Below are 15,498 nucleotides of genomic sequence, written 5' to 3' on the forward strand. Positions count from 1 at the left end.
CACCATTGGCTCCTGCAGCTCCAGGACTGGGGTCTCTGCTCTCCACCCCACCATCCCGCCTCGCTGCCTCGTGGGGCGCGGTGCTCTTGGATAACAGGATGGAGAACAGTGAGGTTGTGGGTTAAGAGAGGAACCCGACTGCGCGGCTGCAGCGGCAGATAACGTTGGCCTCGTGCTCAGGGATGTCCCTGTCGCTCTGTGCTGCAGCGGAGCGTGGTGCAGGCGGGGTTGGGGGGAGGAGCGTCGGGCGAGAGTTCAGCATCTTAAGCCCCCTTCTCATCTGCGCCCCATCATCGACCTTCGGATGAGGTGCATGTGTGTCCTTATGCCCAGCCACTCCCAGGAAGGGCCATGATCTTAGAATCATAGAATCATAGAATTGTTAGGGCTGGAAGGGACCTTCAAGAAGGTCATCTAGTCCAACCCCCCTGCAAGGAACAGGGAGGGATATCTCCAACTAGATCAGGTTGCTCAGGGCCTCATCCAACCTGGCCTTGAACGTCTCCAGGGATGGAGCATCCACCACCTCTCTGGGCAACCTTTCACTTTACAAGTATTCAAGATGACAAAAAGCCTCAAGTCCGTATTCATTAGCAGCTCTCACCGTGAGGAAACCATAGCATGGCCAAGTCAGTAAAAAAGGAAAAATCTTCTAAAAATGGGCTAAGTCACTTCTGTAGCGAGAGATACCCTATGTTCCATCATCTTGCAGAGACGAGAAAGAAATAGATGGCAAAAAATGCAGTTGTGGCAAAATACTGGCACGTAAGTGAATGGCATTTAAGTATGTTAGAGGGTCCAAAGTGCCAATGGAAAAATGTTAAACGGTGTGCTGCTTCTGAAGGCTCGGCCAGGCTGTCCTCTCGTGGGCTGGCAGCACATCAGGTCTTGTGACAAAATGCCACCTCAGTTCCTGCTGAATTGCCGTCAGGATGGAGAGTCGCCACAAACCCCGTGCGATGTTTGAAACGAGCTCCTTTCGTTAATTAGTTCTTTTTTCTGGGTGGGAAACGATTTCGCGGAGGGCGCTAGAAGACATGACGGAAACGCCAGTTATAACGTTACGGGTAAGGGCTGGGTTATGCAACACCCAGATATAAACTGAAACACGATACGGTTGAAGATACATCATGTAGTGTTCCAGGAGACCATATCCAGAAATGGCAGGACTGGTTCCGTAAGTGACCACGTGCATCAGCCGTACCAGAAAGGTGATCGCAGCCTGTGAGCGGAGAAGGTTTAAGAGTGCTTCTGGCAGAGGGTGTTGCTGTCCTGGTGTCAGTGGGACACTCACACTGGATTCAGGGAAAGAACATGTCATGTTGCACCGAAACTTCTGGTTACTGTTTATTTGAATCTGGTGACACTAAATACCGCTCAGCGAGAGAATCCCGATGCGCTTCATCTCGCTCCTCTGACACTTCTTTTTCTTCTCCCCTTGCTTTTGTAGAGTTCCTCTGTTCCCCCACTTGCATTTTAACCCCACTATCGCTTCCAGCCCCCTCCTGTGTCCCACACAGCCACCTCCACAGGAGCAAGTCCTGCTGGTGCCAGGCAGTGCTGGCACTGAAGCATGTCGTGCTGTATCGAGCGCAGCGCTGGCTGTGCCATGGGCAGGGGCTGATGTGGCAGGACCGCCGGGCAGGGTGGAACGTGGCACAGTCAGGGAGGGAGGAGCTGCTGCTTCTTGTAGGGTCTGTGGTGGGTTCTGCTATGAAGTATGTTTTCCCTTATCAGCATCAAAATGTGCTGTTAATTTTGAAATGTTCAAATGGGATTAATGTGGTGTGACTCCATGAATAGTAACTATTAAGAAAGTTAGAAAACCTACATTATTCCATTTTAAGATCGTTCCCACAGAAAGTTATTACATTTGTAGAAGATAAACTTCTAATTGGCTTTAAATCTGACTGTTATTTTTGGGTAGCTGTGTTCCTTACGACATTTCACTAGGGACTCGGCGTATGTATTTTAATTTTACATGCTGTTTTTCAAAAACACCTGGTGCAAATTTAGCCTTACCTGTGAGATCGTAGCCAGTGCTTTCACAATTTATGTGTAAATAGTCACAACAGGTTAACAAACAGGGAGTTAGTAGAGTTACACGTAACCAAGGAGGGCTGGTTTGATACAAGCTGGGGTTTCCAGGTCTCAGACTGGGTCACTTAGAAAGGGGTGGAGAAGAAAGTTATGGAATTTCTAAGAAGGGTTGAGCTCAGGCTGTCTTCCTTCTGTCGAGGCAGATAGTGTCTTTTCTTCTCCTTGTTTCTCTGATTTCTTGAAACTGGTACGAATGTGGTATTTTTGACATACTTACTGGCCAAGCACATTGAGCTGGGACTCAGGAGCAGGTTCAGAAATGACTGAGGAAGGTGGGCAGGGAGGGTGGAGAAGCCAAAAGATGTGCAGACACCTGGAGGGAGGCACGCCATCAGGGCCTCATTTCACACGGCTCATTTCCTTAAGAGAATGACTGAAAAAATATTTAGATGAGTCAAAACCAAAAGATAAGAAAAGCTGTCCAAGGATGCAGGTGATGTATCTTTCCCTGGGTCCCAAAACCCCGGTGGAGCTGTGGGCAGGCCAGTGGAAACGTGCAGGTGTAGTGTCTGAAAAAGCAAGTTGGGAAGGAAACAGTGCTTTTATATGAAAATACACTTCGTCTAGACTGGGCACTAAGCAGCTTTTGAACAGTAGCAGATGTCACCTTTTTTTTCCTTAAAACGATACGTAGCAAGGACTGTTTACTATCACTTTACTACGTCTTTGGCATTGAAGTGACTGGAGATGTTTTCAGTGGCGCCTTTCCAAACATCTGCATTTAAATCGTTAATCTATTGTCCCCTAAATGTTTCTGTTGAAAAGGCCTAAGGAAGTGATAATGCTGGTGGGTTTACAGGAGCAAACCGCCTTCAGCCTGGAGGGATCCCCACTGTTCACAGCCTTCCTTCAGGTGGGCTCACTGAAACCCAGCAGAAGGGCAGCTCGCACTGCCAAACACCAGTGGGAAGGAAGGGTCATTTTGCACAACTCTCCAGATCTACTGTGCTAAAAATTAAAAAAAAAAAAAAATTTAGAATGTATAAAACATTTGTTGTATTTTTATCTCGCCTTCTAAAACTAAAACCAACAATTTAAATAATTTAGAGCTGGAAGTAGCCTAGTATCAAACGCACTCCCTCTATAACCAAGCCCTAAAGTTTCCTTTTTTCATAATTCACATTGTTCTCCCTAATATTTTTTTGATGATTTTGGGGGGTTTTTTCCCCCTTTTATTACACAAAACTCAAATTACAAAGTAAGGGAATAGCCTGGACCCTTCCTCAGCTCTGGAGAAAAGAAGTCCTTCAATATCAAGCATGGATTTCTGTTCTTGGTTGCTCTGATGGTTCTGAAGACTTGACGGGAAGTCATAGGGGCAGCAGCTCCTGCAACCCCGACCCTGGGCCGGGCTGGAAATACCCAAATGGCTTAAATCAGGGTCTGTGCCGCAGGGAGCCCACTCCTCCTGCTAGGGGAACACACACTCGAGCCGTGATCAGCAGGATGCCCAGGTCCGGAACACGTTACCGTGACACAGCACAGTTCGTTAGTTGAACATATGGGCAGCTCCTGTGCAGTTTGTCTGAAGAGATGATTTTTTCCTGCTCCTAAAATCACAATTTAGCCTGTGTGAGTTTTGTCAAGGCAAACATTTTTTATTAGGAGGGATCTGAGTCTTTCCGGGTCAACTAATTTGCATGATTAAGTAGCTGATAGACAATATGCGTGTTAGAAAGGAAAATACATCCCAAGTTTGTGTGTTTTGGCTATTTCCACCTGCTTTTTGATACATGTATCACAGAAGTAAGCATACTTGCCATGCTTGGAGCTCTGTCAGCACAGAAGAAAAGGTTAACTTTCGATGCCACAAAGATTCAGATTTACTGAATCTTTAAAACGTGGCCGTGCCAAGTGCTCCCTGCGAGTTCGTTGCTGCGTTGCTCTTTGGCAGCGTTTGTTTTCTGCCGCGTAACTTCAAACGCTGAACGTACGGTCTGCGCGCAGCGCTTTACCGGCCGAGTTCGTTGCTTTACGGATGTGGTGGCTGACGAAGAGGATCTACCCTTGTGAAGGCAGGAGGCACAGTTCCTTCTCCCCAGGACACGGGGGACCACGGAGGGTGGCAGAGGGTGGCAGCCCCATGCAGTCCCAGGGAGCCTTTGATAGGGAGGGCAGTGGCAGATGCATGTACGGGGCATATGTATATACAGAGTATGTGCTATACAGCAGATACTTTGCTGAGTGTATATCATAGCAATCCTGACCTCTGATGTCACTGTTACCTGCTTAGCCAGTGCCATTAGAAATGCTGAATCCAGTAACTTTGACAGATTTATGGGGTAAGCATATGTCACTGGTATTATGAGAAGCAGTTACATTCATGGGGAGATTTTATGATTCACTGTATCCGTTTGTGTAAAACCTCAATTTTTATGCTGAGAGCCACCCAGGGGCACGTTGTCCTGCTTGCAGAGGGTCAAGGAGCAGAGCTCGGTGGGAGCAGGGAGCAGGGGCTGGCAAGGCTGGGGTGCAGGGCCTGCCGGGGGGCACAGGCGGGTGGCACTGGGGAGCAGGACCAGCAGGGTGCGGGGCTGGTGTAGTCGATGGTCAAGGCTGGTAGGGAAGAAGGCCAGCAGAGCCAGAGAGCCAGGACTGGCAGGGAGCAGGGGTGTCTGGGTTGGGAAGCAGAGATGGCAGAGTTGGGGAGCAGGGGCTGGCAAGGAGCAGGGGCTGGTGGGGTTAAGGAGCAGGACTAGGTGGAGCTGAGAACTGGGGCTGGTGGGACTGGGGAGCAGCACAGGTGGGATTGAGGAACAGAGATTGGCAGGGAGCAGGACCAGGTGGGATTAGGGAGGAGGACTGGCAGGCTTGGGGAGCAGGGCTATTGGGAAGCAGGATGAGGCAGGACTGGGGAGCAGGGCTATTGGGAAGCAGGATGAGGCAGGACTGGGGAGCAGGGCTATTGGGAAGCTGGACCAGGCAGGACTGGGGAGCGGGACTGGTGGGGTTGGGAAGCAGGACGAGGTGGGACTGGGGAGCAGGGCTATTGGGAAGCAGGACGAGGCAGGACTGGGGAGCAGGGCTATTGGGAAGCTGGACCAGGCAGGACTGGGGAGTGGGACTGGTGGGGTTGGGAAGCAGGACGAGGCGGGACTGGGGAGCAGGGCTATTGGGAAGCTGGACCAGGCAGGGCTGGGGAGCCGGGCTGGTGGGGTTGGGAAGCAGGATGAGGCAGGGCTGGTGGGGTTGGGAAGCAGGACAAGGCAGGGCTGGGGAGCAGGACTGGTGGGGTTGGGAAGTAGGACGAGGCGGGACTGGGGAGCAGGGCTATTGGGGAGCAGGCGGGAGGAGCGGGCTCCGGCAGGGCGCAGGGGCCCGGCCGGGCGGGGAGCGGGGCTGGCGCAGGACCAGCATCCCGGGCGCGGGCAGCGGGGGCGGCCCGGGCTGCGCAGCAGCCGGCGTGGGGTCGGGGAGGGGGGGGGTGGCCGGCGCTCCCGAAGCCGCAGCCCGGCCCCGCTCCGCCCCGCCCCGCCCGGGGGGCTCCGGTTCCCCGTCCCGCGGGGGGCAGGGCGGGCTGCGGGGCCGGGGGCGGGCCGGGGCGGGCCGGGGCGGGCGGCCGGGGCCGGGGCCGTGCCGGGTGCCAGCGGCGGGCGGGGATTTGCTCGCCGGCGGCGAGGGGAGCGCAGCGGCGGCCGCATGATGAGGGAGCGGTGCGGCACCTCCGGCGGCGCTGGCGGCGGCTCGGGCGGCCCCGGCATGGAGAGGCTGCCGCCGCGCCAGCCCGACTACATGTCCGTCTGCCTCTTCGCAGAGGAGCCCTACCAGAAGCTGGCCATGGAGACGCTGGAGGAGCTCGACTGGTGCCTGGATCAGCTGGAGACCATCCAGACCTACCGCTCCGTCAGCGAGATGGCATCCAACAAGGTGAGCCGAGCGGCGGGGGGATGCGGGGCAGCGGGATGCGGGGCGGGGGGATACGGAGTGGGGAGATACGGAGTGGGGAGATGCGGAGCGGGGGATGCGGGGCGGGGAGATGCGGAGCGACGCCGGGCACGGCAGCCTGATGCCCGGCCCGTCTGCGCCTCTGTAGGGGAGGGCAACTTCGGGTTACTCCCGGGAAAGGAGGTGCGGGTGTCCCTCCGCAGTGGGACGGCGTGAGGGGAGCGATCCTGCCTGCCAGGCTCGTTTCTGAGGAGTAAAAGAGGTTTCAATTAGCGCCAGTCCCTTCGGAACCGAGATTACCAGAAACACTGCGAAAACGCCCGCGTTTAACAAATTATCACTTCAAAAGTCAATTATCTTCATTGTTGTCTGTCCGTAATAATGGTAAACTCTAAACATTGTGGTACGTGATTTTATTGCTGTTTTGTCTTTCAGTAAGCGTTTAATTTCGTTTTTCATGTGGTGGGCTGGCTCGGCACCGCTTGCCAGCACAGGCTGGGGGTGCGAAGTCAGAGATGGTGCCTCGGGAAGGAGCGTGGGGAGCAGCTGCCCGCCCGCCTCCCGGCAGCTTTTTTGTCTTTAGTTTTTGATGCGCTGGGAGCGAAAAGGGAGTCTTGAGTTTTTCTGCGAGGAGTAAGGCGCTAAAATAAAGTAAGAAAAAGTACGGTGTGCTAAAAAATCGGGCAAGCGGGAGGGAGAGCAGAGTCCCAGGGGCGTACTGAGCAGCAGCGGAGAGGAAAGCGAGCGCAAGGCGAGGGCTGCGCGCCCTTCTCGGTGCAACTTTTGGAAGCTGATGTGCCTGGGCCCCCTCCCAAACCGGGCTGCAGCCGGGCTCCCCAGCCCCTGTCCCGCCGAGCCAGAGCATCGCTGCCCCATCTCCCTTCAGCATCTCCCCGAGTGAGACCTGAATTTCCCGGAGCGGCGGGTGCCGGGTGGTTGGCACTCCCTCCCCCGGGGCCGGTGCCACCTCCCCGCTCTGATCCTGGCCGCTGCCCGGGGCAGCGCTTGGCTGCCAGCGGAGCCTGCACACCTCCGGGCCAGCCTGGATGCTCCCCCATCCCCGTGCCTTGGGTGGTTGTTTTTTTTTTTTCAAGCGCATTTTCTGCACCCAGGCTTCTCATGGAGCGTTTACAGCCGTGCCATGGCCGGTGGAGCAGGTCCTACAGTCCCACTCTGAGCTTGCCCGGTCCTTGGGATGAGGGCTGTGCCCGCTGCATCCATGCCTTTGACCAGTTCTGAGTTGTACTGCACGAGGCTGATGTTAGTATTTATTTTCCTAATTGGAAATTAATGAAGTCAGAAATGCTGAATCACAAACTGATTTTATGGAAAAAAAGTTGAGCAAAGAAATCCCGTGTTATTTCGTCTTCCTCCTCTGTTAGTGATTACCACGACGTGCAGGGGCAAAGGAAGCAATAAAAGTTTTATGGACCGAGCTTTCAAGAAAGGACTATTTTTTTTTTTTTGAGTTTGTGATGAGGGAGGCCAGGGCGAAAGTTGAGAAGGGTTTAGGCTGCACCTCCACTGATTTTTGAGATATTTATTTTATTTTTGCTAAAAAGTGCCACATCTGGACTCTTGAAGGTGAAAGACTAACTAAATTGCTTATTGTAGTAATTAAAAGTTGTGATCTCTGTGTGCAAATGGCTTGCAGCTGGGTCGAGCACAAGGTTCCCAAAACTTTGTTCTTTCTTAACCAGTCTCTGAAATGTCTGCGTTCTTTTGGTCAACTTCCAGTATCGTTTTCATCTGTGAAAGCAAAGCATAAAATGGCCTCACACCTCGCTCTTCTTTCCTCATCAGCAGTAAATATTGACCCAAATTAGTTTGGGGGTTTGTGGTTTTCGCGTTTTGGTGGCAGACGTGCAATCTGCAGAGCGATCTATCTGCCAGTGCGAGAAGCCGTCGAGTTGGAGAAGCCGTTGAGTTGGAGAACGTGCATCTTCAGGAGGAGGCTGCGACGGTCCTTAATTGGTCAGGTTTTTCCCATCATCGAGGATCCCACTCAGTCGCCTGCTTCGGTCAAAGGCATTTAAATTTGTCACGGGTAAATAGCGAAAGAGTCGGATGTTTTGAAAACAGGATGCTCGGGCTCCACGTTATTAAAGAAAAACGGAAAGAGAAACAGTACAGATAGGAAGAAGGCAACTAGGCTCAGCATGCTCTGAAGTGCAAGACCAGTATAAACAGTGACCTATCTGCCTGACCTCCGCTCTCGCCGAGTTCCTGGCCCCGCGCCACCCAAGCCAAACTACGTCATTTGAGACTGATAGTAGGCATGGCACAGCTGTTGCAAGTGTGACTCGAATTTCCTGTCTCCTTCCTGACAGACGTAGTTTAGAAAATCCAGAGTTGCAACAACAGCAGGCAGAGAGGGAGGATCTCGGCAGACGTGTTCGCGGGGCGATTCTCAGAAGCCCTGCGCCGAAAAGGAATCGCTGGGGGGGGGGGGGGGGGGGGGGAAGCGCCATGTGGGACGGCATCCTGGCTGTAAGCTGATGGTTTTCGGAAAACATCAGCTAAAACATGTGCGTATACTTTTTTAAGATGTGAGTTAATTACAGCAGAAGTGAGGAAATGAGCAGCTAATCTTGCTGTGAGCTAACGAGCCTGATTACGCTGACATGAGTGCGAGCCAAGGGAGCGGTGCCGCTTGCACAGTGGGACCCTGCGGTCCTACGAGCGGGGATCGGGCATAAAATTGGCAAAGAGGGGAACTCTGTTCCCTGGGTGTGCTGTCGTCGGCGTCCGTGAGTCCCGACGCATTCCCAGAGCAGCGCCTGACCCGCAAACCGCCCCGAGTCCCTCGCCACTCCAGCTGCAAGCTTCTGCTAAAGAACAACTGACCCTGCACAGTGCCCTGAACTTTCAAAACTCGAGAAAAAAAAAAAAAAAAAACATGGAAAACTACCTGGTTGCAGAGAATGCAACCCACACGAAGGGAATTTATTTTCCCAACGTTACACTAACCTTTTGCTGTGAGCAGAGTGTGGCACTGCAGCTTTTGCAATGAAGCAAAATTACCTGCAAAGTTCTCAGGCACTCGCTGCTGCCTGTAGACGCAGACCGCACATTTTTACATTATTGAACATTTTTATTTTTTTTTTTCCCCTGCATTTATCACCCTGTCCAGCTTCCAGCACAGCAACTGCTGTGTCTCAGCAGGATTTGTGAGTCACAGGCCTGCTGATAAAGAGGAGGGGGTATTTTCTCTCCTGGTGGTCACCCTGTAATGTTGCAGTTGGCATTAGGCAGCTGTCTGCAGCCTCGCTTGTCCTGCAGACGGAAGCACGGGACCCCCTCAACTCTATTACCTAATATAGCCTAATATATTTGGGATCTGGGGGAGGACGTGCTCAGTGCAGCCCCCGAGTCATATAAAGAGGCGAATATTTTTCCCAGCTGAAATGCTGGTCTTGCCAGCTCCGAGTTTTCATGGGGCTGTAGTATCATAGAAATGAGGGATGGAGAAAATGGATTATTTCTCAAGAGCTACCTGCCTGTGCTGCAGCCCAGATGACACGTAAAGTGGCAATATCTGAATGGACCGAAGCAGCACCTTGATGTCTCCTGAAATTAGACCCGTCTTACTTAGAGCTTTTTGCAGCCCATCGAGTAAACGTACAGATAACAGAATTTGTGGTCTGTGGAGAGACTCTGATTTTGAGTAGACACAAGTGGTGTCATCAGGGCGCCTGCCTTGTGCTCTTGCAACTTTCAAAACCCGCTTCTCTCCCCGGACCGTTCCCTGGGGGACCCTTCCCCGCCAGCGCTGCCCGTGCAGCTACAAACACTGCAGAGCAAATCCTTAAACTCTTGTTTCAGCTCTTCAGGACGTCTCCGTTGTAGCGGGTGCTGAATGGCGTGACTCAAATCTTGCCACCCAAGGCCTTATCCAGCCACCAGCTCGGGGCAGCGGCACGGCGATGCTCCGCACTCCTATCTGGGTAGCTTGTGAGCCAGGAGCCGCTAAGATAAACATAACTGATTTCGTTCTGCTTGTGTTTCAAAGGGCATTTTCGGCTTTCAGGAGACAGTGGCTAAGTAAACATCTGGACAGCAGTGTAAACTCCCGAGGTCCGTGGTGGAGGTCGAGCGCGGCGCCAGGGCCGAGTGCCAGCGGCGTATGTGCCGGGCTGCACAGCCTCCGCGCTCGCTCTGCCGCTCCATCAGCCCCAAACCTCGTCCCCTTCGTACGTGATGTTTCCCGTGAGCGGTGCCGAGCTGTTTAGTCTTTCCCTTGCTTTTGCTGTAACTTCCTTTGTTTAACGTGCTTTAAAACAGCCGAGCGCCGCACAAAGAGAGGCTTGTTCGCCTGTGCAGCGGCCAGCGAGACAAAGAGACTTCCACGTCTCCTGTTTTTACAAGCTGGGGATGAATCACTGAGCTCCGCACGCGGTTCCCCAGCCGCACGCACCGGTATTCCCCTCGCCTGGGGACTCGGCGTTCCGGAAACAGGGCTCCGGACCGAGCACCTGGGAGAGCCCTGCGGAGCGCGGCGGGAGCAGCCGCCGGCGTTGCGGCACGGCGGGCTCTGCAGAGCTGGTCCCTGCAGAGCGTTGCCTGGGTCGGGTTTGACGTAGTCGGGCGCGCTCCGCGGCGGTTAACCGTTTCCGAGACGGACGGCTGCTGGTTGCGGAGCGGGGACACCGGACGCTCATTATGCTGGATGAGAACGGCGGTAGGAGCTCTTTGTATCCGAGGTCGGGAATATTCGCTCCGGCTTTGTTTTATCTGACGGCTTTTCACGTGTGTTGAGGGTGTCCTTGTTGTAGAGGACGGGGCGCCGCGTTGCCGAAGGCAGAGCTGCGCGTGATGCGGGAGCCCGGATTTTAGCAGGGGCACTTGGGAGTGGGGAACATGGGGTTCTAGGGAATCCTGCTGCGTGAGGAGGAGCCAGGTCTGGATGGTGCCTCTGCCCCAGACTCTTGAAACCCCTCAAAGCCTCTTATGGGTGTTCAAGACTTGGGGGAGCTGGGTCCAACTCGCCCGCTGTGTGTCGGTTCTCGTCGCTATCGTAAATGGACTTTTAGGGCAGCTGTCTCCGTATCCATCCTATTCCTCCTCCCTTGCTCTTTGGCCTCTAAAATAAAATCATTCTGATTATCGTAGAATGGTTTGGGTTGGAAGTTTATGTTAAATATGCTGTAAGAGTGGGGTGGAATAGTGGGGCCATACGTGGGCTTATTTAACAATCTAATTTTTTGGTTTTGCCAGCCCTCTGGGCTGTCAGTTTGCAGACGTCTCAGTGAATTCAAATATTAAAAATCTGAAATATTGGAAAGCTGCAGCATTGGCTGTGAAGAGTGCCGGTACAGAATTAGGAGCCGGTTGGAGATACCCTCCTAGAGCAAAGTGACTTTGAGTGGCAGATGCTTTCTTATCCTCTCAGACTGGTGCAGTAAACGGGTGAGAAAAGCCCATACGAGGGCGATTCCACAGCCGCAGACCATACGTGCTGCTGGTGCACATCTAGATAGCTGCAGCAGAGATGAAGACTTCGGGGTTTGAATTTTCCTTCAAAACCATCTTCCCAGGAGCCTTTCTGGGGAGCTGCCATCCTCCGGGACACAGCGATGCCCAGGACCTTCTAGCATGTCCTTTAAACATTTCTGCTCGTACTAAGGATGTGATGGGTTTTAAAGTTCTGCATTCTCAGACTTTTACGTTATAACACGTTAGGGTGGGGCTTAAATAAATAGTAGCTCAAAGGCAGGTTCAAAATGAATCATGATTTGAGGGCAGGACCAGAGAGTGACTAACTGTTCAGAGCAGTGAGCTCTCTGGAAGTGAAGTGAGGATACTGGAGACGCATGAAATCTCAGAGGAGAAGCATCACTTGGGATGTGGGTGAGCTGTGAAGGATTTCAAAGTGGGATTTAATCCTCGGAGCAGTCCTAATCCTGACCCTGATTTTGTGGACCAGGCCAGTTTCCACAGCCTGACTCTGAACTCCTCGTTTGTTTTTTTTTTTTTTTCCCAGTTGCGGAGCAACTGCTTTCGCTGGGGCAAGCTGGCGATCAAAATATTTGCACTGGGTGAAACTTAATTGAAAGATGTCGTGTTATCAAAGCCAGAACATGTTGTGGAGATGTACTGGTTTGAAGGCTCATCCGTCAGAGCTCTTAGAGGGAGAGATTCCGCTGATTAAAGCCTTTGCTCTGTGTTTAAAGCAAACAAATGAGAAGTGCCTCACCTCGCTGCTGGTTTAGCACAGCTGGGCAAACGCTACGTAGAAATTATTCTGCGAATCATTTGCCTATCTCTGTGTCAGAAGGATTTTTAATTTCAATATATTTACATTAATTAGTGCCTTCCATATGGTTTTGGTGCTTGCATTAGGCTCATTTTCATTTTGGCAGGACCCACTGCCACGGTTTTTTTGGGGTGAATACTGTGTTGTGGAGCTATGCTGACTTCTTCCCAGGACTTACTCCTTATCCCGTGTTTCCTGAAGCAAACAGACTTCTGCCGATTAAAAGTCGCCAGAGTTTTTCTCATCGTGGGCATCTTGGCGAAGTCATCTCAGGGCTCAAAGTTATTTGAATTTTCCAAAGCCTGTTCTCCTGCTCAGGTAAAACCCCAGCTGGATTTGCCTAAATGATGACTGCAGAGCCTGACTCAAATTAAAATTAAATTTAAATTGCTGCTTCGTACAATTAACAAAATCCCATGTTTGATTGCACTGCTCTCTTGTTAAATGGCAAATGCTCTTCCCCCTCAGTTGTTGGGTTTATTTTATTTTATTTTTTCTGAAAATTGAGAATATAATCCGGGCGTATTTCATCCGAATGCCCAGCATCTCCTTACGGTTCACCCCGGAGCCCCACAGGAGCAGGGATGCCTCTGCCCACTCCCTGCCTGCCCTGGCAGGGACGAGCAGCTGGGGAGGCTCTGGTTTGTGGGCTCTCTTTACGTAGTCCTTTGGCTTCCTTTGGCACTCGAGGCATCATCGGTGTGGTTTGCATGGGTGTGACTGACAAAAGATTTTGGTCTGAGATCTGCAGCCTTCTGGAGCTCTATCTTCTCTGGAGGCCACAGATGTTGTCAGCTGCGTCAGGTCTTTCTTTAATCAACTTTATGTCAACAAACAAGCTGCTGTAGGTTTTAATTTTGCTGTTGCTTCCTAGCCTTTAGCTTGGGCTGGCACTCGGCGTCTCTTCTTCCTGATTTTCCTTTCGCAGTTAACACGACGAACGTTCTTCCGCCTGGTGAAACTCTATAAAAATGATTTTGCAGAACAAGTGGTTTTGCTTGTTTCTGGTTTGATCGACTCATCTCTGGTTCGAGTGAAGAGTAACAGCAGTGCAGGGATGAGAAACTGGTACAAATGCTCACCACACTGTGCTCAGCTGCTCTAGAAAAGGTAGTGCGAGTCTTGGGAGTTATCCCTTGCCTGTAACTTGCCATATCTGTGGTCCTTCCTCCTTACAGTGCAGTTTTTTTATGGCATAAGATGCACCTTTCAGTGATGGAGAGAGCGCAGGTCCCAGGGGATCGCTGCTGAGCTTCTGTCTGGTTCAGAGCTCTTGCCACGTGCAGTTTGGCACTTACTGGTGAGGAAATCCGCACAAAACCTAGTAAGCTGACGTGTGGACTGCAGATAGAGTTGCATGTATTAGTTGGCTGGAAGAGACCTGTTCTTAAGTATAGGAAGAGCATTTTGGATGAAGCAGAAAGCAACCTGAGCTTCTTCCAAAGGAACTCAACACAAGAAGGACATGGAGCTACTGGAACGAGTCCAGAGGAGGGCCACGAAGATGATCCGAGGGCTGGAGCACCTCTGCTATGAAGACAGGCTGAGAGAGTTGGGGCTGTTCAGCCTGGAGAAGAGAAGGCTCCAGGGTGATCTTATAGCAGCTTTCCAGTACCTAAAGGGGCTACAGGAAAGCTGGAGAGGGACTTTTTACAAGGGCGTGTAGTGATAGGACAAGGGGCAATGGCTTTAAACTGAAAGAGGGGAGATTTAGGTTAGATCTAAGAAAGAAATTTTTCACTCTGAGAGTGGTGAGGCACTGGCACAGGTTGCCCAGAGAAGCTGTGGCTGCCCCATCCCTGGCAGTGTTCAAGGCCAGGTTGGATGGGGCTTTGGGCAACCTGGTGTAGTGGAGGGTGTCCCTGCCCATGGCAGGGGAGTTGGAACTAGATGACCTTTAAGGTCCCTTCCAACCCAAACCATTCTATGATTCTATGATTCTAACCCAAAGCTTCAGTTCAAGGTGCAGGCTGGGCCATACCCCGCTGCCGCAGTTTTTCCGCCCAAGGAGACGCACAATATGTGCTTTGTAACACCGTGAAATCTTAAACTCTCTCGGTCCTGCCGTTTCGTATCAATCCAAACAAATGTAAACCCAAACCCAGGGCCGCTGGGTACCGAACGCAATGGTACTGGCTACACCGAGACTGGAATTTGTCGGCAGTGGATACTGCCCTGACGGAGGAGGTGGTAGGCAGATTTGGCCCTGCAGGGTATGGCAGGCATTTTCTCCGGGTGCCAACAAAAACTCAGGCGGGCACACCTTATGAACACATGACACATTCATTTTCAGGAAAGTAAACGGGGTGGTTTCTCCATGACCTTACCGATTCCCCAGCATGGAGCGGAGGGGGTTTTTCTTCTGCCTTACCAGTTCCCAGCAAGTGAGTAACATGCCCCGAGCCTGCTTTTAAACAAGGAAATTCAGTATCGTCTCTAAGCAGTGCTGATCCACAGTGCTTTCCTTGGGCAGGATCCTATAGGGAGTTTTTCCTTTCCGGCATTTTAATGCAATTTGCATAGTTCAAGTCTCATTTGTCTGGAAATGAGCTGGAAATGCACCGGTGGTAACGCTCCTGCTTCAGGTTCCACTTCATCACTTTTTAAGCCCCGTGTTGCGTAAATACGTCCCACCCAAGGGAGGTTCTACTGCTTTCAGAAATGCTAAACTTCACGGGTAAAATCTGAATATTGTTCTGTCTACATCAGATATGTGTTATTGCTTTCATGAGCAGCCACATGCTGATTTATGGCAACGTGCTATTTATTTATCAACATTTACATTGTGGATTTTTAAATTATTCTAATAACATAAGGCCAACAAGTTGGTCATGATGTTACTCCTTTAAAGTCTTCCTTTGAACGTATGTATAAATCAACTCGACTTTGATGTGAAATTGGAGATTTCATAACCGTGTGTTTACTTTTTGGTTTAAAAAATAAGCTGAAGGGAAAACAAAAAAAAAACACAAAAAAAACAAATAGTACTTTGTACCTCATTAAAAATAGTTTCTAGTGCATTAAAAACTATATTGTTTTAGGAAACAAGTACTAGAAAGAGTTGCAAAAGCATTTTGATTTTTTTAATGACTGATAGTTGACTGCAGCCGTTCCACTTTTCTTCAGGCACTGGAATATGTCTGCAAACTTTCTCCTTTAAAACCGATTTAGTGTGAAACGGGCTCATTTTTTCTTTTAACATTTAAATGCACCTTCCAGTCATCCTTCGTGCGAGTGCTTAAAAAGGAAAATCGATA

The 15,498-nt window shown here is 51.3% G+C and overlaps 1 protein-coding gene across 2 annotated transcripts in view; it reads left to right on the plus strand.

Moving 5' to 3' along the window:
• PDE4B (phosphodiesterase 4B) overlaps positions 1-15,498 on the plus strand; it is a 200,538-nt gene that overhangs the window by 165,886 nt on the left and 19,154 nt on the right. For both annotated transcript variants that reach the window (XM_086617761.1, XM_086617762.1), the window contains one exon: positions 5,855-5,967. In XM_086617761.1, coding sequence (XP_086473887.1) covers positions 5,855-5,967 — 113 coding nt within the window. The remainder of the gene's footprint in view (positions 1-5,854; positions 5,968-15,498) is intronic.

Source organism: Tauraco erythrolophus, chromosome 10 (genome assembly GCF_009769465.1).
Source record: "Tauraco erythrolophus isolate bTauEry1 chromosome 10, bTauEry1.pri, whole genome shotgun sequence".
Taxonomy (NCBI): Eukaryota; Metazoa; Chordata; class Aves; order Musophagiformes; family Musophagidae; genus Tauraco; species Tauraco erythrolophus.